Raw genomic sequence first — 23,072 nt, 5'->3', positions numbered from 1 at the left:
ATCGTCAGCATCATCATCCTCCTCATCATCATCATCCTGCTATGACTCAGATGACTCTGTGGTGATGTAGCAACTTATTGCTGCATGTAGAAAAATTATTACACAGCTGGTTTCTGTTCTTGTTGTCTGCTTGTAAAGCCCCTAACAAAACAATAATTTAAATTATATGAATTATTTGCTTTGGCAATGATGTCAATGAAAGACTTTTCAAATCTGTAAAATCTGACTTTTGGTTGTGGGAATGCATTTACATTTTGATTTGGTAACAGATTCAACAATGTTGCTGCAGAATATTGCAAACGGCTGCAATGTTTAAAACAATTCTAAGATTAGACTTTACTCATCCCACATGGAGAAATTCAGCAAACGGGGGAAAAAACATGGAGCATTTTGAGTTTTTTCTCAATCTCTGGATTGAATACTGTGAAGCCACAGCCCCAGTGGTGAACTGCAGATGAGACATTATGGGCATTTAAAGACTTTCTGTTGTTAAGCTTCTTTAAAAATCTTGACAAACCAGCTGTGATAGACTGTACAGCAGTCATTATGCTGAAAGATAAGTAATGTCTTTGTTTTTGCTCACCTTGGTGCATACTTGATAATTTATTGCCTTGAGCCCATGTTCATCTTAAATGTCTCCGTGTCTGGAACAAATGTATGAAATTCAGGGTTTTATGATTGTTTAGGTGGAGATTCTCGACTTTGAAATGACTGATCTTCACAATCTGCATGCACCATGTGAGGGTAGTGTGTCGACATGTCTGATGGAAGGAAGTGGGTTTGCCTGCCTGTGAAGCGCTTTTCTCACGGTTTTAAGCATTTGCGTAGGTTCCTGTCGGTAGTTTTAATGCTACTGAACTCTTTCTACACTCATCACATAGAAATTATAAAGTTTGCTGTTTTTTTTATGAAATTTATATGATAATCATGTGCAACATTCACAATACATGTTAAAAAAATGTCTTCTAATGAAGGTGAATATTTTGATACACTGTATTTTGGGTTTTCTGATATTATGAGGAACAATATGAAAAAAAAAAAAGAATTTGTGAGCCATAAATTGAAAATATACAGACATTCACAACTGGAATCAAATTTTCTGTGAACTGAATGAGCATTATGTTTAAATTTACCTACATTTATGATTCAATTTGGCTGTTGAACTCTTTCCCATTGTTCTTGCACACTGTTTTTAAAGTTAGTTAAAAACATTGCTGCATTTAAATAGCTTACATAACCACATCGTGTGAAAATACAAGCAAGCGAAGGCGATTATTTGGTTGTTTTCATTGTCAGCTCAATTTATTCATCGTAAATCATGTGCCACAGCCAGCCATGTGCCACAGCCAGTCTGTTGCGGAAAACCACATCCTTTAACTCCTTCCCACTGCGGCTTATATTCACTTCAGAACTGTCAGCCTGGGATCAGTATCAGCGTGTGCCCAAGTGAGTAAATTACCCTTGTTGTGTTTGAAGGCCTCAAATATCTATAAATCCTCTGACAAACAGAATACTGTTGGTTCTTGCTGATGTTTACCTTGTTAGCTCAGGTTTCCTTCATGGCCACGGCAACTTGTCAGACTGGTTTGTTGAGCCGGTGCAAATTCTTTTCCAATGCAGGAAACAAAACTAAAAAAAGACTCCTGCACACTTTGCTGGGCCTCTCGCTGAGCCGATAAGGAAGCCACGCTGACTATTCATGACTGTGCATCAACCATGCGCGTCCACAGGTTACAGTATTTACAGATCACCAGCGGACCACAGGGTTAACTAATGCTCACACAATTGAGACTAATTTACAGTCATTAGCTGAACAACATCCACTTGCTAGTTCAGCAAAGTTTAAAGAAACAAACTTACTGTCAACTTCAGTGTCTGACTGAATTAAAAGGAGTATTTTTCAATCAAACCACATTTGTTTTTTTCAGCCCATTTGGTTTTTCGTCAGATGCCCTTTCTGATGTAACCTGAGGATGTGGGCATAAACACACACTTCTCTCACCCACGCGCAGCTCTTCAACTCAGCGCTCATTCTGTTGCACGCCAGAACAAATACTTTTTTATTTCTCAAAGGGTGATTAATGTGGACCTTGATGAAAGAATGTTTTACTATTCTTTGTCAAGTAAGATGAATATAGTCGCCACCTTTCAGTTCAGTTTTATTTGTGCAGACTTGAGCTCACGGAGCAAAACATACATACATACAAAAAAATACATTAGAGGGAAACAATAGTTAATTGGTCTTAACAATCCACAGGCCACTGAAAAATTAAATACATTTTAGATCATTAATAGGATTGCAATTACCATCCAGTGACTTTTCAAATCCACCTTCGGATTTGAAAACAAAAACCATAAAGACGCAGAAAAGATACAAATACTACACCCGCAACTGCGAAAGATGGCTGCAGATTCATTTCTACACAAAAAAAATGTACACAATGTACAAGTCACATTCTCAGTCTTAAGGCTCGTCCGAGCTTCACATGTACGCGTTTCCGCGTCCGCTTTGGAGTGTCCGCGCACCAGCGATGCGCACGTGCTTTCTCCCATGCTACATTTTGGGCTCAGCTGTGCACATTCCTTGCAGGCGCACTCCTCCACGCATTTTCGAGAATCTTTTCCAACACTACAGAATGTTTATCTGCTCCTTTATTACAGATTATTTAGAGAAAATTAAGCACATACATTGTCAGTACATTATCATTTAGTATCAGAGTTTATTTAGCCTTTTTTTTTCTGTTCACGGGGGCGATGCCCGAACAATTAAATACTTTCATTCTGTCGGCAGACCTTCTCATCCCTCCCAACAGAGGTTTTCACTATCTCGGTGTCTCTGTGTGGAGTCATCAGGCTGTAGCTCCGTCTACCGTCACTTTACCGTTATGTTTTGTTTGCTGTAGCGCTCTGGCGCATGCGTACACCGGCGCGACCTCAACGTGGATCGGTCCGCGCAGACCCAAGCAGACAGGAATTCATGACGATTTTTACGTCACGTGGACCAACGCGCAACGTGCACCCACGCAGACATGTGAAGCATGGACGAGCCTTTACTGACACACTGGAAAACATTCACAGATGGCTGTTTGTGCTCAAGGCTCTTTAATTCTTGGCAAGTATGAAAGAAACCCCAAATTTTAATCAGATCCCAGAATATCATGCTCGAACTTGACTAAACACATTCCAAACACCCTGGCTACACATCTCAAATCGATTTTCACAGTGAAACACAGGTGCCCACACCACCTTAAACCTTTGTCACACTATATGTGAGATGAAATATCTTTCCAAGGAGCTACAGAAAATACTTATCATAATTTTTGGGGATTGAAAGATAATTTTCTATTTGCTGTTGAACTTGATATCGTCAAATTTTACAATCTGTCCATCGCGAGTTACGACCTCTTTCTGCTCCCATGTTTCGATGTCTCCGTTTTTCTGCTCGAAGCGCCTCACCATCACCCTCCCCGTCGCTGGCAAGTCGCAAGGAAGATCCTTGGCAGCTTCCTGGAACAAGGCCATCTTAATGAAGTCTTTTGTCAGGTCTGACCCGCCTTTTGGGGCCAAATGCTGCGCTTTGTTGTCGTTCTGTGCCCGGTTTGGGGAGGGAGATGGGAGCAGCCCGGCAAGAGGACTGTGTTTCACTGCTGGTCTTGGTGTACGCTCAAAATTCAGTGGTGACGGAGATCTGTTGATTGGCGGTGTGGGTCTGTTTAATGGTGAATGATCTCTTCTGAATGGGGATGGATCTCTTCGAAATGGAGATGCACCTCTGTGCACTGGTGATGGAGATCTGTTTCTGACGTCAATGTTGGGTGAAGGGATCTTTAGGCGGTCCTTTTGAACCGCACTACTTTTGCCTCCGGCCACTCTGATGTCATCTATGATCCCTCCCATGGAGGCCCTGAGGGTTGGGTCTGGGTGCACCATTCTGCATACAGCCTGGCAGTATGGCTGATCTTTCAGGGTCTCTTTAATCTTGGTGGGACAGACGCTGGGAGTGACGAGTCGAATTCGAGCACAAAACTCAGCAATGATCTTGCCCATGGCCCAGACGTCAGATCGTTGGTCCCGCTGGGCGCGCCTCTGCAGCACCTCAGGAGCTGCATACGCCTCGTTGCCCATGTCCCACGCAGAGTTCAGACCATATTTGAAGAACTTGGCCAGTCCCAAGTCAATGATCACTGCTCTGTTTGTGCCGTGTTCCACCTGCAGGTCAAGCATTGCACATAGCGGATGATTGATCAAAATACAATGTGCTTATAATTTGCTAGAATTGATAATGAGGAACTCCATACTCCATACCCTGTTGTATTATTTTCATAGCCTGCAAGTCACTGTCAAATGCAGCAGTTACTCCTTCAGAAAGCAACTGAATGCCACTAGTTACTTGAGAAAGTAATTAATTGAAGGCCTGTGGGTTAATTAATGTATCAAAGTGTGATTTAAAGCAGAACTATGCGCTCCCTCCACTGGTCTCCTGTGAAAGCTCACTGTCGTAAACGTTGTCTGCGTCTGTCCGTCAACCCCCCGGCCCCCACCCCTGCCCCCGCATGCAGACAAAGGTTTTTTCTGTCTTTTTGGTTCTGTCATCCGTGAGCACCTAAGGGTGGCGTTGCTAACGCTAACAAGGGTTTCATGTTTGTTTTACACGCTTTTATACTTGTACTTCCGTATGAGTGCCGTAAAGCAGGTTTGTTCTCGCGAGATGCAGTCGGGTCGGATCCCCTGAAAGTTGCAAGTGCTGTTTTCAGGACACAGACACTGGGGAAGGGGAGGGACCGGCGAATCACCATGACAAGTCTTTATTTACCCCCACAGGGATTCTGAAAAACATTTATTGAGGTAAAAAAGTTGCATAGTTCTGCTTTAATACCTTTGAAAAAGTTTGTGTTGTTCATTATTGAGTGAGATTTGGAAATGGGGTGAAAACCAGCTCAGCCTTCAGCAGTTAATGTTATTCCAGACTTTTCTTCAGCTTCCTCGCCACAACTTTTGTTGTCAGTACAAATTATCACCTCAAAAATTGCCTTTAAGACCGATCATCTCCCATATTTAATTACTCTACGGTGACTGAAACAACCTATTATGAAAGCAATACTGTTTCTATTGCTCATTCTTGTGTAAACAAGGTCTAAAGTGCACAACCCTTACTTGAATACCCATGTTTACAAGTGGTGTTAGCGATGGTGTTGCTCTTAACTGGTAAAACACCTGAAAGTCAAATCTGTGAGTGATTGTGAAACTGATCACGCTTCATGCAGGATGTTAATAAATCACAGCCACAGAATGCAGCTTGACAGCTCTGACAAAAGATTTTTTTAAAGCTGCATTGTGTGGATTCAGACTAACTGTACTGTCAGCTGGACAAAGGTTCTTTCACGTTTGAAGTCGCAAAACAATCAGCTAAAAAATCTGTGATTGTGCTTTTGTAATCAGTGAGTCTCTAACATGCCAATGATTGTGGCATTACAGCTATTTTCTATTGCATGGTTTCTGTAATCATGCTTTTATTGTGTGATTTTGTGGGCTGTCAGACTCTCCACTCACCATTATGTTATCAGGCTTGAGGTCTTGATGGACGATATCTTTAGAGTGGAGGTAAAGCAGCCCTTCACACATGCCAACGATGATGGTGCCTTTATTAGCTGGAGTCATCTGCAATGGCAGAGAGAGTGTCATCAAGTACAGCTCGAGTGAAGACAGTCATGCTTCTGTACAGTCAGCTGCACACACCTTTAGCTTCAGGCTAACAAGATGCAGCATGTGAAGTCAGAAGTGGGCGTGCCTCCATACGTCACACATCAAAATACTAACTTTCAGAGGTGTCAAGTTATGAAGAACAAACATTTTGATTCTGTTGATTTTTTTTGCAATGCACAACTTTGCCTCGCCTTGTTATGAAACAATGTGCATCCATCCAAATTTAGCCAATGTGACCTCCAATGTCAGTGTGTTACAAATACTGTAGGATATCAGATGATCAACAACTGTTAAATGTGTGTGTGCATTGTCATGTACGCTATAGACTGGTTGTGTTGGCTTGCACTCAAAGTATTGTAATGTTACAGGTCTCACTGCATATTGAGAACATTGTGATGGTTGTTACACAACAATGTTGAAATGGGCCTGGTACACCACAGTCCTTCCTGGCATTTTTTTTCTCAATATTACTTTTACTTTTGTACTTTCGGTAGTTTTAAAGTCAGTACTTTTCCTCTTCTACTCAAGCAAAAAGCTTGAGTTACATAGTACTTTCACTTCTACATAAGTGCCAAGAGTTTTGTTCAGTTATAATGATTACAAAACATGATGGATTTCTTCGCTGACGGCCACCAATTTGATCCACGAGATTTAAAGTTGAGTGTTTTTTTTTACAAATTCACAGAATTTCATATTGAATACACCTGCTTCACTTTGGATTGCTGTTTTTTGCATTTGTAACCCGGATCTCACGTAACTGTGGGATGGGGCCTGAGTTCGGTATGAACTAGTAAAATTAGCTAACACAAATAAGGGACACAACAACTGAACTTTTAAGACAATGATCCTCCAAACAGGGTTTATTTTGTATCAATGAAATAAAATAATGAAATTCTAAATGAAAATGTGTTTTAACAAAATATAAAATATATACAGAGACAAAAAACTAAATATCAGTCCTTTTTATGAATTTTCTTTCAAACCTTTTTTCTTATGAATTAACCCTTTTTCATGAAAAACCTCTTTTTATACCTTTTTAGATATTATTTACAAAATCCCAGATATATTTGTATCACAACAACAAAACCAACATAAATCAAATTTGTGGGCCCACACTCACACACTCCTCAAACATTCATTTTGCAAATAACCATGTTGCAGGCCTGATTCGAAGCTGGGGAGCGGTGAGGCCAGAAACTGTGGGGCCGCTTCACTCCAAATTGAGCAACAGAAAATAAAATGTGCACTTTTAGTAATTCTTTTGAGTACTCACGGATCCAAGGGGGTTAATAGGATGAATGGGGAAACGAGTGGTAGCAGTCACAAGGGAACAGAGGAGTAGATGGTCTTTTGTGAAGATGGTGATGATGATGAGATGAAACAAACTCAGATCACTGAAGAAACGAAGCTGAAGATATCATTGAAGAAACGAAACTGAAGATAACACTGAAGAAACAGCAGAAACTCCGCCGGGCCTCTGGTCGACGCTCCAACCGGCTCTCTCTCAGTCCACATCTGATGCAAGGATATTTCACTTAGTTCAACTCACACTTATTATAAGTATGTGCTCATACAAGGCTTAAACTGAGCATATTGAGGCTCATTGAAATGCCAAAGCTAACAGCTAGTCGCTATGTAGCACCAGACACATGATTTCCTTTAGCACTGCAACCACAAGTTATAGCACAGAAATACACATATCTGTTACCTGATGCAGATCACAACAGTCACACTCTGGATCAACTGGGAGTCAATCTTCCATATAACTTGAATGTTCTCCACAAATCACGATGTTTCCTCGCGGATCACGGCTGACATGAGAGAGATCTATTTTTTCTTCCTGTTACAGCACCGTGCGCCACTTGTCCCGCCCCTTACGCAAAAGAAGATCTCTGATTGGCTATTAAGTCACAACCAAACCAGTGACAACAAAAAAACACCATGAGTGACAACTGAAACAAAATCAAGATAGTGTGCACATCTTTTAAGGAAACAATGAAACCAAAACTTATTCATCTCTTTCAATTTCACACATAAATGAACTTTATACATTTTACACTGTAAATACATTTCAAATGAATTCTATGTTTTTTAACTGAATGAACTTTGTGGCTCTTTTAACTTATTTACATACAAAATCACTCATTTTTAAACATTTATGAAATCTGATTGTCTTTTTATGCCTTTTAAATGTCTTTTATGCATGTGTCTAATTGGACAGGGCTACACCCTCCCCCTTCTAACCGTGTAGATGTCCTCATCACACCTTTTCCCTTTTCTTTGTCTTAGAAACATGTTTCTTTGTCTCATGTTCTGAGATTTTCATGGATGTTTTATGTTTCTGTCTAGGTGTCTTATAGGTTTGGTCTTGAGGGTCTAGCTTTAGTTGAATAACCATGCCATGATGCATAATGGTAACTGGTTCACTGGATGGATAACCAGGTTTGTCATAAGTAAATCGCATGGGCGGTTTTGATTCTCTATGAGATTTTCGAACAGGGGAACACTGTTTATGTTTTCGTCTTGAACTTTCATGTGATCTGTCATTTCTGGCTCTGCTTGAAGAGGGTGTTGTTGCTCCCCCTTCTGAATCTTGTTCTTCTGCAGAGGGATTTGTTTCTTGAGCTTCAGAATCCACTTCAGAAGGTGTAGAGCTTTCAGAAGATTCTTCATTCTCACTTTCTTCAGTAGGTTGATTTTCCGGCATGTCTGGGTTCTCCTCTTGAGAACTTCCATCCTCCTCTGAGCTTTTACTGCTCTCAGTTTCATTAGGATCCGGATTTTGTTTATTCAATTGTCTCCTGACTTCATCCACATCAAATTCCCAAGGAACATGAGTGGTTTCCAGCTCAGAATCTGATGATGCAGTATCATCCTCTGTTTGAGTAGGCTGAGTTGTTCTTTGGTTTTGTCGGTTACGAAGCGATCTGGTGACAGGTCTCCGGACGGGTTCTTCTTCCTCAGGAGGATCTGACATCCTGACCAGATAACCGATTGGCAACAGATGATCTCGATGCAAGGTTTTGGTCGAGCCGGAACCATATTCTGGTTTAACTCTGTATACCGGTAGGTTGGGTAGCTTTTCCACAACGACATATGGAGTTGACTTCCATCGATTTTGGAGCTTATGTTTGCCTTTTATCCCAACATTCCGGATGAGAATTCTGTCCCCTTTGTCCAATGGCTGATCTCTCACTCGTTGATCATGACGAGCTTTGTTTTTTAGGTGACTCTTTGTAGCTGCTTCCGAGGACAGCTCGTAGGCTTTCTGGAGATCTTTTCTCATCTTAACGATGTACTGTTGATGAGAAGATTCACTTTCACCATCCGGTGAGATCCCAAAACAGATGTCTATGGGCAGTCTTGCTTCTCGGCCAAACATGAGTAAGTATGGCGAAAATCCAGTGGCATCATTTTTAGTACTGTTATAAGCATGTACAAGATGACTGATATGCTGGCTCCAGCATTGCTTTTTTACAGTATCCAAAGTGCCAATCATCGCTAGGAGAGTGCGATTGAATCTTTCTGGTTGCGCATCGCCCTGTGGATGGTAAGGGGATGTTCGTGATTTTCGGATTCCCAACATGGATAACAACTCTTTCACTAACCGACTTTCAAAATCTCTGCCTTGGTCTGAGTGTATCCTAGCCGGCAGGCCGTAGTGCACAAAATATTTCTCCCACAATACTTTTGCAACAGTGATGGCTTTTTGATCTTTGGTAGGAAACGCCTGTGCGTAACGTGTGTAGTGATCTGTCACGATCAACACATTAGCAACACCTTTGGAATCTGGCTCAATCTGTAAAAAATCAATACAGACAAGATCCAAAGGACCATTACTGGTGATCTGATTCAGCGGCGCGGCACGTTGAGGGAGCGTCTTCCTGGTTATGCACCTCCCACATGTTTTAATGTACTCCTCAACCTCAGCTGCCATGCGTGGCCAATAAAATCGATCATTGACCAATTCTCTGGTTCGCTCGACACCCATGTGTCCACAGTCATCATGCAGTGATCTTAAAACCATGGGCCGATATCTTGATGGCAAGACAAGCTGTTTTATTTGTTTTCCACATGGTTTTTCTTTCAATCTATAAAGTACTCCATCCTTAGATTCCAGTTTGCTGCTTTCACGGAGGAGCAAAAGAATCTCTGGCGGATCACTTTTCGAGTGATTCAGTTTCTGTTTGGTTTCAACTGCTTTCTTGACTGGTCCAATTATGGGATCCAAATCTTGTGATGTCTGAATTTCTTTTGGGCTCAACTGGTCAAGTGCGCTCATGCTGAGATTCACTGGGAACACAAAAGCATCAGGCACCACCATGCCAGGAGCTCCAAGCTGATCCACCAACCGGTCTGGTGCCTCTGCTTCTTCACTTACAGTGGCCCGTTTGCAGAGAGCTTTAACCCCAGCAGGTTGAATGCTCACCCAATCTTTTTCATCTCCTGGGGCGTACTGACGGGACAATAAATCAGCGTCGATGTTGTGTCGCCCAGGACGGTACTGAATGGTGAAATCATATGTGGCCAGAGCAGCAAGCCAGCGATGACCAACTGCACTGAGCTTGGCTGAAGTCAACACATATGTTAGTGGGTTATTATCAGTCCTGACAATGAATTTTGCACCATATAAGTAGTCATGGAATTTGTCCACAACAGCCCATTTTAATGCCAGAAACTCCAATTGATGGACTGGGTAGTTTTGTTCTGAGTCTTTTAGCTTTCGACTTGCGAAAGCAACAGGTCGAAGGCCTTCGGGGTATTCTTGGTTCAGGACTGCACCTAATCCATTCATACTGGCATCCACATGCAAAATGTAAGTTTTTGTGGGGTCAGCGAAGGCTAAAACTGGGGCGTTGATCAGGCAGTCACGGATTTTCTCAAATGCATCTTGACAGGTCTGAGTCCACCGCTCTCCGAAAGGCTCTGATGTTTTGAAGTAAACCTTACTTGAATCTGTTTTCTTTCTGGCCTTAGGGTCCTGCCACAGGGGAGCATACCCTTTGGTAAGTTCAGAGAGGGGGCGAATGATAGCGGAGTAATTTGCAATAAACCTCCGATAGTAAGAGCAAAAACCCAGAAACGACTTTAGAGGTTTTAGGTGAGTGGGAACTTTCCAGTCTTTCACCACTTCCACCTTCTCCTGATCAGTAGCTATCCCATTTGCAGATACAATGTGACCCACGTATTTGACCTGAGGTTGACAAAACTGACATTTGTCAATGGAAACTTTTAATCCAATCTCCTCCAGTCTGTCCAAAACTTTGAGCAGCCTCTGTTCATGCTCTTCCAGAGTTTTTCCAAAAACAATGATATCATCCAGATATACCAATGCTTCCAGAAGATGCATGTCACCAACTGCCTTCTCCATTAGACGCTGAAATGTTGCAGGCGCTCCTGTGATTCCTTGTGGCATGCGCTCAAACTGATAGAAACCGAGGGGGCAAATAAATGCCGTTTTTTCTTTATCTTCCTCAGTCATTGCAATCTGGTAGTAGCCACTACGTAGATCTAATACAGAGAACCATTTGCTGCCTGACAACGAATCCAAAGCGTCATCAATGCGTGGCATTGTGTACTGGTCTGGTACGGTGCGGTTATTAAGTGTTCTGTAATCGATACAGATTCTTATGTTTCCATTTTTCTTTCTCACAACAACAATTGGTGAGGCGTAGGGACTACGGGACTCTGTTATAATCCCAGCCGCCAACAGTTGTTGTATGTGTCGTCTCACATCATCAATATCTGCAGGAGCGATTCTCCTTGACCTCTCCCTGAAAGGTCGGGTGTCATGTAGACGGATGTGGTGTTCTACACCTGTGGCCAAGCCAACATCCCATTCATGCAATGAAAAAACTTTCCTCCTTCCAGCCATCTTCTGCCGAAGCCGGTTCTTCCACTCCTCGGAGATCGGGGAATCTCCAAAGTTGAAGAGCTCTGGGTCGATAGCTTCAGCTGTTGACTCAGATGGTTGGACAGGGGTGACTGTGTCCACAGCATACATTTCAGCAATGACCGTTCCCACTGGTATAGAGGTTGCTTTTTTGGACTCATTCTGAATGAGTACAGTGAAACTGTTGCTATCGATAGTAGCATTTGGGAGCACACCTGGCTGTACCAGTACGCCAGCTGGTAATGACTGAGCAGTGGGTGCATCGATCAGTACGAAATCTTTAGAGGGGGCAGTCTGTCTGTCTACTTTGCATGTAGCATAGTATTTTGCTCCTGGAGCAACAGAAAGTGGGCCAGGCCCATTCCATTTTATTTGTCCCAAGATTTCCTCTTTTTTCGGCTGTGTCGGAGCATTGACTGGGGTATAGACTGACTGAATTCTCATTGAGTGGACAATGTCCTTGTCATTTTCCGTCTTCACCAGTTCCCACAGGCGACTAAACAGAGATGTGTTTGTGCCAACCAATACAGGGGCCTGTTGATGGTTTTTTGGCTCAGGGCAGATCAATGCAAGCACCTCGACTTGTCCAGATACACCAGTGATCTCTTTTGCAAACTCCATCTCCACTACAACATAACCTCTGTATGGATAATCTGTGTCAGCAAGACCCCAGAGGCCGAGGTTTGAGAGGGGTTTGATGGGAACATCTGCCAAATGGTCATTATACCAGCTTTCAAAGATGATAGTCACATTAGATCCACTGTCAATGAGAGCATTGCAAGGCACATCGTTCACCTTGATGGTATGAATGAATGATGGACCTACAAGACCTTCAGGTAAGTTTGCATCTTTTCCAGGGACTTCAATTTTGTTGACATTCGCGACACACGACTCATCTGTGGCAGATTTTGAGTTTTCTGTAGTGGGATCTGGTGCTCCTCGTACTACACGAATGAGCTTTCTTATGACTTTCTGTGGGTTTTCAGCTCCAGTGCATCTCGTAGCAATATGACCATTTTCTCCACACTTGTAACAAAAATACTCATCAGAACCTCTTGACAATGAAGCTTTGAATGGAGCAGGTTTGTGGATTTGGGCTGGTCTGTGTTTACTGGGGTGTGTCATATTTTCTCTCTGAGGAGCTGATGCGTAGTTCACTGCCATTACGCTCATTTTATTTTGCAGATCTTGAACTTGTTTTCTGAGGGACTCCAGTTCGTTCTGTGACTCTCCTTTGATTTTTTTGTTTTTCTTCTCTTTTGGTCCACTGACAGAACCATCGAATGGCATCTGAGATGGTGAGCTGTTTTTCTTCTCCAGCTGCGCTCTCAATTCTTGAATTTGAGCCTCAAGTTCACTCCTGGAGGTTGAATCAGGCTCTTTCTCCTTCTCAGCCTGTATTGTGCGTACGTGTTGACGACGTACAGGTGCTGTTTGGCTTTGTTTGGCAGACTGACGACTCTCTTCCTCAATCACTTCTCTCAGCAAGTTCAAAAAAGTTGGGGGGTTGTCTTTCCGCTCCCTAATTTTCAACTGAAGCAACATTAGCTCAGAGGTTGAACCTTTAATAAGTTGCTCTATTCTGGCTTTGTTAGCAGAACTAACAGGTAAACCACCTGCTTGCACAACTTTAACAAGAGACCTCTCTAATCTTCTCAGAAAATCAGATAAGCTTTCACCAGGCTGCTGATGAAGAGATCTGAATGACAAATAAAGTTCTTCTCCAGACTCTACAGTACCAAAAATGCTCTCTATGGCCTCTATGTAGTCATGGGGGCTAGCATCTGGTTCAGTCATACGAACAGCTTGAACGATCTCCAAGGCGGGCCCTTTTAAACTTTCCAAGATCCGTCGCCGTTTCTCTTTGTCAGAGCACTCACCTTCATCAACTAGAAGCGTTGCTTGCTCCAGCCAGACGTGGAGGGACTCCTCTCCCGTGGGTGTGGGACTGACTCCGGAGAAAGTTCGTAATCTTCTGTAGGCATGGCTGTCTGTTTGTCTGTTTGTTTTGCCCATTATTTCTCCAACTGCACGGATGACAGCCTCAGTGTTGCTGTCTTCTGTTGCTTGAGAGCTACGTGCACTTTGGAGATCCTCCAAGGTTTTTCCTTCATTTTTTAGAAAAATGAGTAACTTTTCTTCAAACTGTTCAGGTTGGGGCTCTTTATAGTACACTGATTTCCAGGCACTTCCACCACTTATGTGCATCACTTCTGGGGGTATTCTTGTGGGGTCTATTGGCTCACGGCACTCACACAATACCATTAAGGACTGTTGTTGAGGGTGAAACATTTTTCCCCTAACCACCACTCTGCCTAAGACTTTGATAGTCTCTGCTGTTTCTTCAATCTCGGCTGTTGATATACTTTCAGGTACTCCATAAAGTAGGAGGGCATGTCTTACATCTACTGATTCTCCTCTGCACCAGTTAACCAGATCAAGTTGTGAGGGACTGCTCATTTTGAAATCCTTTTTTTTTCTGTTAATTTTGGGACTGTTTAGTTCTTATTACTGTTAGAAAATACAGTTATTGCTCTTAAAAGTTGTTGTGTCCATGAGATTCTTATTTATTTTATTTTCTTATTCTGAATTTTTGTTTAATTTGATCCCAGCAGTGCCTCCATTATGTAACCCGGATCTCACGTAACTGTGGGATGGGGCCTGAGTTCGGTATGAACTAGTAAAATTAGCTAACACAAATAAGGGACACAACAACTGAACTTTTAAGACAATGATCCTCCAAACAGGGTTTATTTTGTATCAATGAAATAAAATAATGAAATTCTAAATGAAAATGTGTTTTAACAAAATATAAAATATATACAGAGACAAAAAACTAAATATCAGTCCTTTTTATGAATTTTCTTTCAAACCTTTTTTCTTATGAATTAACCCTTTTTCATGAAAAACCTCTTTTTATACCTTTTTAGATATTATTTACAAAATCCCAGATATATTTGTATCACAACAACAAAACCAACATAAATCAAATTTGTGGGCCCACACTCACACACTCCTCAAACATTCATTTTGCAAATAACCATGTTGCAGGCCTGATTCGAAGCTGGGGAGCGGTGAGGCCAGAAACTGTGGGGCCGCTTCACTCCAAATTGAGCAACAGAAAATAAAATGTGCACTTTTAGTAATTCTTTTGAGTACTCACGGATCCAAGGGGGTTAATAGGATGAATGGGGAAACGAGTGGTAGCAGTCACAAGGGAACAGAGGAGTAGATGGTCTTTTGTGAAGATGGTGATGATGATGAGATGAAACAAACTCAGATCACTGAAGAAACGAAGCTGAAGATATCATTGAAGAAACGAAACTGAAGATAACACTGAAGAAACAGCAGAAACTCCGCCGGGCCTCTGGTCGACGCTCCAACCGGCTCTCTCTCAGTCCACATCTGATGCAAGGATATTTCACTTAGTTCAACTCACACTTATTATAAGTATGTGCTCATACAAGGCTTAAACTGAGCATATTGAGGCTCATTGAAATGCCAAAGCTAACAGCTAGTCGCTATGTAGCACCAGACACATGATTTCCTTTAGCACTGCAACCACAAGTTATAGCACAGAAATACACATATCTGTTACCTGATGCAGATCACAACAGTCACACTCTGGATCAACTGGGAGTCAATCTTCCATATAACTTGAATGTTCTCCACAAATCACGATGTTTCCTCGCGGATCACGGCTGACATGAGAGAGATCTATTTTTTCTTCCTGTTACAGCACCGTGCGCCACTTGTCCCGCCCCTTACGCAAAAGAAGATCTCTGATTGGCTATTAAGTCACAACCAAACCAGTGACAACAAAAAAACACCATGAGTGACAACTGAAACAAAATCAAGATAGTGTGCACATCTTTTAAGGAAACAATGAAACCAAAACTTATTCATCTCTTTCAATTTCACACATAAATGAACTTTATACATTTTACACTGTAAATACATTTCAAATGAATTCTATGTTTTTTAACTGAATGAACTTTGTGGCTCTTTTAACTTATTTACATACAAAATCACTCATTTTTAAACATTTATGAAATCTGATTGTCTTTTTATGCCTTTTAAATGTCTTTTATGCATGTGTCTAATTGGACAGGGCTACACATTCTTTCTAATAGCCTTACCTGTATTTTAGACCTTGAAGCCTTGAAGATGGTTGTCTCTAAGTCCTCTCCAAAGACAAACTCCAGTGGGATGACCCATTTCCCATCTTCTCGAGTTATGTCGCCCAGCAGTCTCACTATGTTGGGATGTTTGGACTTGCTGTGGTGACAAGAGAGACAAAGTATTAGAGCACGACACGGAAAAAAAGAAAAGCATCAACTGAAGTGACTGTTTTGCTTAGTGAGAATACGTATAACTGTCACATTCAATCAAACTGATTTTATGAATACTTTCTCAAGCAGACTTGATGTCTTGATGCAGAGCTGCTGTAATACAACATGCAAAACCTACTGCAGACTGTGTGTGTGCTCCAATATGAGGACAACAATGAGAGAATAATGGTTTTCACAAAGCACATTGATAGACCTAAACATAGTATGTTATTATATGTACATTACTTCATCCCATTCTAATAAAACCTCTGTCTGAGGTAACTTTATTACAATATTACTCATAAAAAAATCGTAGGGTTTGGATGACCAGGTTTTCCAAAGCATATATTAATGAATTAAATCTTGAAGACATGTCTTCACATTTGGATGTAATCCTTAACTGTCAGTCACTCACAAATATTTGAGGTTCATGTGTCACCATTAACTACTGATGAAAACATACATTCACTCTCATTCTCAGTCACTGGTTGGCATAAACATGCAAGCACAGCAAATCCAGTAATCTGAGACAATGTTGGGAATATTAAAAAACCCAATAGGGAGAAAATCTGCATCTCTTTTTTACATCTTGGAAACTTTATTTTAACATTCAGACATCAAAGTCACCAGGAGCTCTTTGTAAATCCCCTCGTCTTTTTTTTTCTTTGTCGAAAGTCAAGACTTACTTGTACACAGCACATTCTCTCTCCAGATCCTTCCTGTCGATGTTTTGGCAAGGGACTTTCTTTATCGCAGCCCAGGTGTCATTGTACTTCTGCTTGTAAACTTTCCCAAAACAGCCCTGTGCGAGAGTGCTGGTGGAATGCGCCATGCTGGAGATGCTGCAAAGGCAGATTGAGGTCATTTATTCACTCCCCACTCAAATGAAACTTTATTTGTAAATTACTGAACAATTATCATGTAAAGAATGTGCTCATGAACATCCTCCTGTTCATCCTCTGCATCACGTTATTCAGAGCAGGATCATGGAGTCGATCCCACATCTCTATAAGTGAAAACAGTGAGCACAAAGTACCTAATAAAATCCACACGTGCAAAATGCAGCATGCAGACTCCACACAGAGAAGTCCCAGAGGCCAGACTCAAGTGAGTGAAATTCTCATTGTGAGGCAAGAGTGCTTACCTCACTGCACCATGGTAACATGGGACAAATGAAGAAGTGAAAATGAAAGGGTTAAATGCACTCACTGATTTGCGATGGACTGAATAAAATCAAGACATTTATCTGTAAAATACTCAAGTTCACATGGTGGAGTAGTGATCAGCACTCTGGCCTCAGTGAAAGGAGTGTGGGTTTGAGTCCAGGTCAGGCCTTTGAGTCGTCACAGAAAATGTGTTGAAAAGTTTAGTAAAGAGGGAGTCTGAGCTGGTTCTAAAACAAAACAAAAAATGTAATCTCTCTTTAAAAGAAGGAAACTGGAAATCACATTCCAGAGCTCGGGTGGCATAAATGACTATTCAGTCTCAGGTTGAGCAATGCAATCACAAAATTTTGCAGAGACTGTATTTTTTTTTTTTTTTTTTTTTTTTTTTTAACTGTGAAAGTATTCTTGGTGGAGGTAACAATAACTACAACTGATATGACAGTGTTGTGGCTATGCTTGTGATTTATGCTGCTTCCTAATAATGTATATATTTTCCAAGTTCAGCTTCTTGGTATTCCTCAGTGAATTAATGTGTTGCAGTGACTGTAGGTAGTTTCCACTCTGCACATGATGCTGTGAAGCAACACAGCTCAACTAATGAGTCACCAAGTTTTTTCGCGATCCTGTGATCAGAACTGTAGCTCCAGTCAGCGGTGTGACTTTTAGAATTTAGTATAGTAAGGGGCTTAGAAAGGTTGAGGACTTAGATCATGATGTTTTCTCATCATTTGCTGACCTCTCATTAACATACAATTTACCTCATTCACATTTTTTTCATTATCTTTCAACTGTAAAGATTTTGTCAAGAAACAGTTCCTTCATTTGCCCCACCAGCCTCCTGAAACTATTTGTACATTCTTCTGGAAACAGCGCCTCAACAAAAAACTCTATTTCCTTAATTAAAATGAAATGGAAAAAAGGAACTACAGGCCACTTTGAACATCAGTGGGAATTAGTTATGGAGTCAAATAAATCATCGTCAATTTTTGCCTGTTACACTTCAATTCAATGCGAAGTAATCTTTAAAATACATCATGCCAATGTGTTTTTTTTTTCTAAATGTATCCAGCTATCAGTGATTGTTCTATTAAATATGGAAAATCACCTGCCATCCATGTTGACATTTCGGGCCCATCCTAAGCTGACTGCTTTCTGGAGAGATATTTTTGAAACACTTGGTTAAGCATGCTGCCAAAGAATTCCCCATAATAACTTCTCAGCTATTTTTAGCATTCCTCCAGATGAAAATGTACGTGGCTCCCTCAGTCAGGCACTGGCCTTTACTTCCTCTTTCCCACCCCCACTCCCATGACCACTGGGTGAACAATGTGCTTTTTAATTTGAGGCTGAATAAACTTAGATTTTCATTGAAAGGTTCTATTGCAAAAGAAAACAAGGTAATAATTTCTTTCACATTGTCATACCATTATTATGATTCCTGATAAAGAGGTGGATTAGCTTATGCTAAACTGTTTATTTTACTTTTTCCTTGATGTTTTCTCCTCATCTCCCTTAGATTTTCTCTCATCGTCAGTTTGAGTGTGTTTCTGTGTGCAGGAGGTGGATCTGAGCAGTGGCGTGTCTGGAAGTGGATGTGGGTTCGTTCAGGGGTGACAGAGTGGGGACACTGATGAGCTAATGCCCTGCAGAACCTGTGAAATCTCCAGTTTGTTTTATCTTGTAATCTTGTTTCAGACTGTAACCCTTCGACACTCCAAACTGGTTCCTCATAAACGAAACACACAGCTTTTCCTTTAAGCTACTGAATAAGCATAAAGTGTAAAAACTGAGCATTTTTCAAAAATGTTCCTGTATTGTGTTTTAATATGAGCTCACATTTTAGCTGTCGTCTCCGTTAGCTACATATACTGAAAGGATAAAACAGACAGCTTTAAAATGAAAGTGAAGTTGCTCTGTTCTGTCAGAGACAATCATTTTTATTTTGTTCATAAATCCGACAGCACCATGTCAAGGCCTGATATATATGGTGAATGGATTCACTTATACAGTGCACACACAACTACCACCTGCCAAAATATTAACAAATATACAACATTTGAGAAGGTGACATTACAAGACTGCAGTAACTTGACATTGGGGAAGTCGGCAAAAAAATTAAATACTTTCATTAGTTTTTTTTTTTGTTAACTTACAGGTTTTTCACGGCACAAGTTAAATAAAATGTGTCCTCCTACCATGTGCGAGAGTTCAACTGACACATGAGAACAAATGAGAACAAACCTTGTAAGTTTCATCTATTGCTGCTTTTTTAATTTGAATGCTGATAAACATTCTTTGGCAGGGTGTGTCACCTTGCTTTAGTAAAATGGGAAAATCCTCTACACCTTTTGAAGTGAAAAAAAGTTGCACAACACCTACTTCTGTTAAATGGCAATAGAAAGATTTAAATGAATGTGCAAAATACATATATTTAATGTATTATTAGAAACGGTTTGACACCAGGATGTCCTGAAACCTGAACTAGTCTATATAAACAAAACTATCATGAGTAAATGAGGCAATACTGATCCCAGTAACTCAGCTACTCAACTCAACTATGCCTTTAAAATGACAAAAACAACAACAACAAAAAAAATACCCACAAAATACACAAATGACCATCTGTTAGAAATAAAATGAAGAAAGCAGTCTGGTGCTGGAGCCCTTTTAACATGGATTTCAAGCTACAAGTTATATAAATAGAAAAGAGATATAAAGTTGACTTACAGGTAAATCAACAAAACAAGTTTTCCTTTGAGTTTCCTGCTGAAGAAAGAAGCAACTCGTCAGGAAAGCACAAATGAACATACATGTATCATACTGTGACAGTTAAAAATCACAAGTAAATCAAAGTTTTCCAATGATACAGAATAATGTTTTAAAAAAAACACATTCAATGTTTTAGACAAATACCAGCATACACATAAATAAAAGTTACTTTAGCTGAAGTACCTCTATATTCTTCAACTAAATGATCTAGCTCTAGTTTCATTTTTACATTGTTCAACAGTCTTTGGTCCTGAAAGTGGACAACAGTACTGTTTCAACCTTCATTTATAATCAAATCAACCTTTAATTATAAAGCACCTTTCATACATAAAGGCAACACAAAGTGTTTTACAGCATTTAAAAAGAAGAAAACATTACAAAATAAACTCGTCCCTCCCCACAATATGTACATATCAACACACCACACATACATGCACACATACGCACACTCACACACTCAAAGGACAAACATTAGGGAGACACGGCACGGCACTATGGATCAGGGAAAACGCCACCTTTGGGCCCATTCACACCGGGAGGAATCAAAAGCCAGGACCGCCAAGAAACCACGGAATAATTGAAAATTTAAAATACTCTTTTTGGGAAGACCAGAGAGCAGGGCGTTACAGTAATCTAGCTGACACAAGATAAAAAGCATGCAGTAGCACCTCTGTGCTGGCCTGAGACAGAAGCAGGCAGCTTCACAGAAACCTTCTCTTACCTTTCTGCTGTTGAGCCGCGTCAGGTCTGAACATGACATGGGTTGGCTGTGTCTCTTTGTACCTGAACCACGCCTTCCAGTTTCTCCCGGCCTTCCAGGCATGCCTGACCAGAAAAACATGCGGTAAACAGGTAGAGACGAGCCGCCGACATCCTAGAAAGTGACTTTATGAACAAGCATTCATGATTCTTTTAAGTTTTCCTCATACTACGCTACTTTTCTGAGTCCTCCTTTTTTTCAGTGTGAGGTCAATATTTTAAGTTTTAGGGTGAAATATTTTTCTTGTACATTTTTTCATGTATCATTTTTTTGAAACAAGAATGTACTGACACCCCTCCATGTCACTTTTATACCTTATCTCATCTAAAATTGGGCATTTTACACAGTGAACAGGCCTACAAGCCCCAGAGCCAAAAAAGAGACATGCAGTCACCAACACCAACATCACCCAGGAAATCTAAAGTCCCACACCAGACCCAAACAAGGGGGCCCTGGTATTGTCTTTCAAGGCAAAATCCTGAATATATCCATGCATATGATGCACAAACGCACGTTTCGGCTCAATTTGCTATCATGCTAATTTGGATTATTAAAAAAAAATCTATTAATGAATTTTGTCACCTTCCCCTAATATATGTTTAACTTATCTGCATCAGGATAAGTCTTTGTGTGTTTGACCTCAGGTGTGAATCCCTGTTGCTGCAGGAAGAACATCAGATGTAAAAACAAGCTCAATCTACAGCGCAAGTTGCAAAGATTTGTCTTGCATGGGCCTGACGTAAGAACATCCTGTATAAAAGAAGCTCCTCTGCACACCACGAATATATCATGCTTTGAGTTTTGCTGGTGAATTCCTAAGAATAACAGCTTGAGCGACATCAAAGGAGAGTTCTGTCTGTTTTAGGCTGGTAACATGAGAGCAGTCTCCTGGAAATGGTATTCCTTATTTGCGTCATTTGCAGCATCTGTGACACGAAATGAGATTGTTTACACCACGACTTCAAATGTGACATGGTCATAAATGTATTTCCTCAAGTAATAAGTCTCGTTTCAGATTGTACATTGAGCACATGCTCCACAAAGTGAACGGACCAGAAGTTTAAAGAAGTGAAAGTGTCAGTACCTAATAGTGAAAACACATAAACAAAATAATATTAGTAAATGAATCTGATTTAAAAAAAAAGGGTCTTCTTGTCAGACTGTATTGATCCAGACTTAAAAGCTTTGCCCCACCCTATTTGGTTGGCTGCAGTAGTCCAGAACAGTTTCAGTGGATTGGTAACCTGCTTGCCACAAAGGTCACACCACTATGTGACCTTTGACTTTTTACCAGTTTCTCCTTCTGCTCTTTAGAGTTGGACTAGCTCATACAATACAGGAGAGGACAAGTTGCTGATGCTTCATTTGAACCAGCACAAATAAATTATTTGTGAAACAACATTAACACTCTTTTTTCCAATTTGAAGCAAAAAAAAAAAAAAAAAAAAAAAAAAAAACATTTACACTGAACACTAAAACATAATAAACCCTGAAGAGAAATGTCATCTAATTGTGATGTGACAGAGACTGAGAGGTGTGGATGCACTGAAGACACAGAAGTCAGAGTCAGGCTGTGATCTGGTGTGAATGTACTTAATTCTCAGTCACATCTGAAGTTGAACTCAGCTGTGAGTCTCTTGGTTAGGGTGATTGTCTGACCCAGTTTGCATGTCTTCCTCTGGTGCTGACTGCCTGTTCTTGATCATCTTTGTGACCATGTGTTGTGTCCATGGCGGCGTTTCCCCTATTCAGGCCCTGTGGTCCTCGTGTCTTTGTCAGCTCCTTGTGGGTCTGTCTGTGCGTCTGTCCCCGGATTCTCTCCAACACCAGTTCAGCCCTCTTGTTCCTCGTGTCATCTGTTCCTGTTCAGCTCCCCATGTGACCCTTGTATTTTTATAAATAAAAAGTTGCAGCTCACCTGGATGCCTGCGCTTGGGTTCGTCCACCTGCATCGTAACAGTTTTATTCATTAACACTTTTACTATAACAGTCTTACTTTATTTATCATACTTATATTGTTCATCATGTAATGAATGAGGGCAACAATGCTACTAGAACTGAAAGGGATTCAGAGGTTTAGCAAGACTGAGAAGTGAATGAAGACAAACAGGAAGTTAGAGGTTTGGTCTAAGTATCCTGTCAAGCATATGTAAATTCTTATATGTGATGATCTAAACTGGGTTGGGAGGTGGAGTGGCAGTTGTTCAGAATGAAAATGTTCCCCATTCAAGTCTTGAGGCCTCTCAGTGTGAAGTTCGCATGTTCCTGATGTGCATGCACGGGCTTTTCTCCAGTTACTCGTGTTTCATGCATTAGCTGGTCGTTCTAAATAGCTGGCAGTATTTAATGTGCGTGTGTTTAGTTGCTCTGTGTTGAACTGGTGACCTGTTCAGAGTGAATCCATGCATCAACTGTCAGCTGGGATCGGCTGCAGCAGACATCTCAGTCTA

General features: G+C 40.9%; 2 protein-coding genes across 3 annotated transcripts; both read right to left on the bottom strand.

The window, feature by feature from the left end:
• Positions 1-2,784: 2,784 nt before the first annotated feature.
• On the bottom strand, positions 2,785-20,597 carry LOC115396644 (spindle assembly checkpoint kinase-like). Its single transcript, XM_030102616.1, has 6 exons — positions 20,584-20,597; positions 19,821-19,859; positions 16,614-16,769; positions 15,736-15,874; positions 5,551-5,658; positions 2,785-4,209 (listed from the first exon to the last, which is right to left on the bottom strand). Exons 3-6 carry the CDS (start codon positions 16,757-16,759, stop codon positions 3,343-3,345), a joined length of 1,260 nt encoding a protein of 419 aa, XP_029958476.1. The 5' UTR covers positions 16,760-16,769; positions 19,821-19,859; positions 20,584-20,597; the 3' UTR covers positions 2,785-3,342.
• Positions 7,082-15,723, bottom strand: LOC115396643 (uncharacterized). 2 transcript variants are annotated; one of them, XR_003932395.1, is made up of 2 exons: positions 7,412-15,723; positions 7,082-7,218 (listed from the first exon to the last, which is right to left on the bottom strand). XR_003932395.1 is itself a non-coding variant. In XM_030102615.1 (2 exons), the coding sequence occupies exon 2, from the start codon at positions 14,054-14,056 to the stop codon at positions 7,964-7,966; it is 6,093 nt and encodes a 2,030-aa protein (XP_029958475.1). In that variant the 5' UTR covers positions 14,057-15,001; positions 15,195-15,723; the 3' UTR covers positions 7,082-7,963. The 2 variants fall into 2 exon arrangements, 1 of the variants encoding a protein (XP_029958475.1); XM_030102615.1 differs by having other exon boundaries at positions 7,082-15,001; positions 15,195-15,723.
• Positions 20,598-23,072: the final 2,475 nt, after the last annotated feature.

Source organism: Salarias fasciatus, chromosome 11, assembly GCF_902148845.1.
Source record: "Salarias fasciatus chromosome 11, fSalaFa1.1, whole genome shotgun sequence".
NCBI lineage: Eukaryota > Metazoa > Chordata > Actinopteri > Blenniiformes > Blenniidae > Salarias > Salarias fasciatus.
Note: the sequence above shows the minus strand (reverse complement) of the source record. Positions and strands in the feature narration are given on the sequence as shown.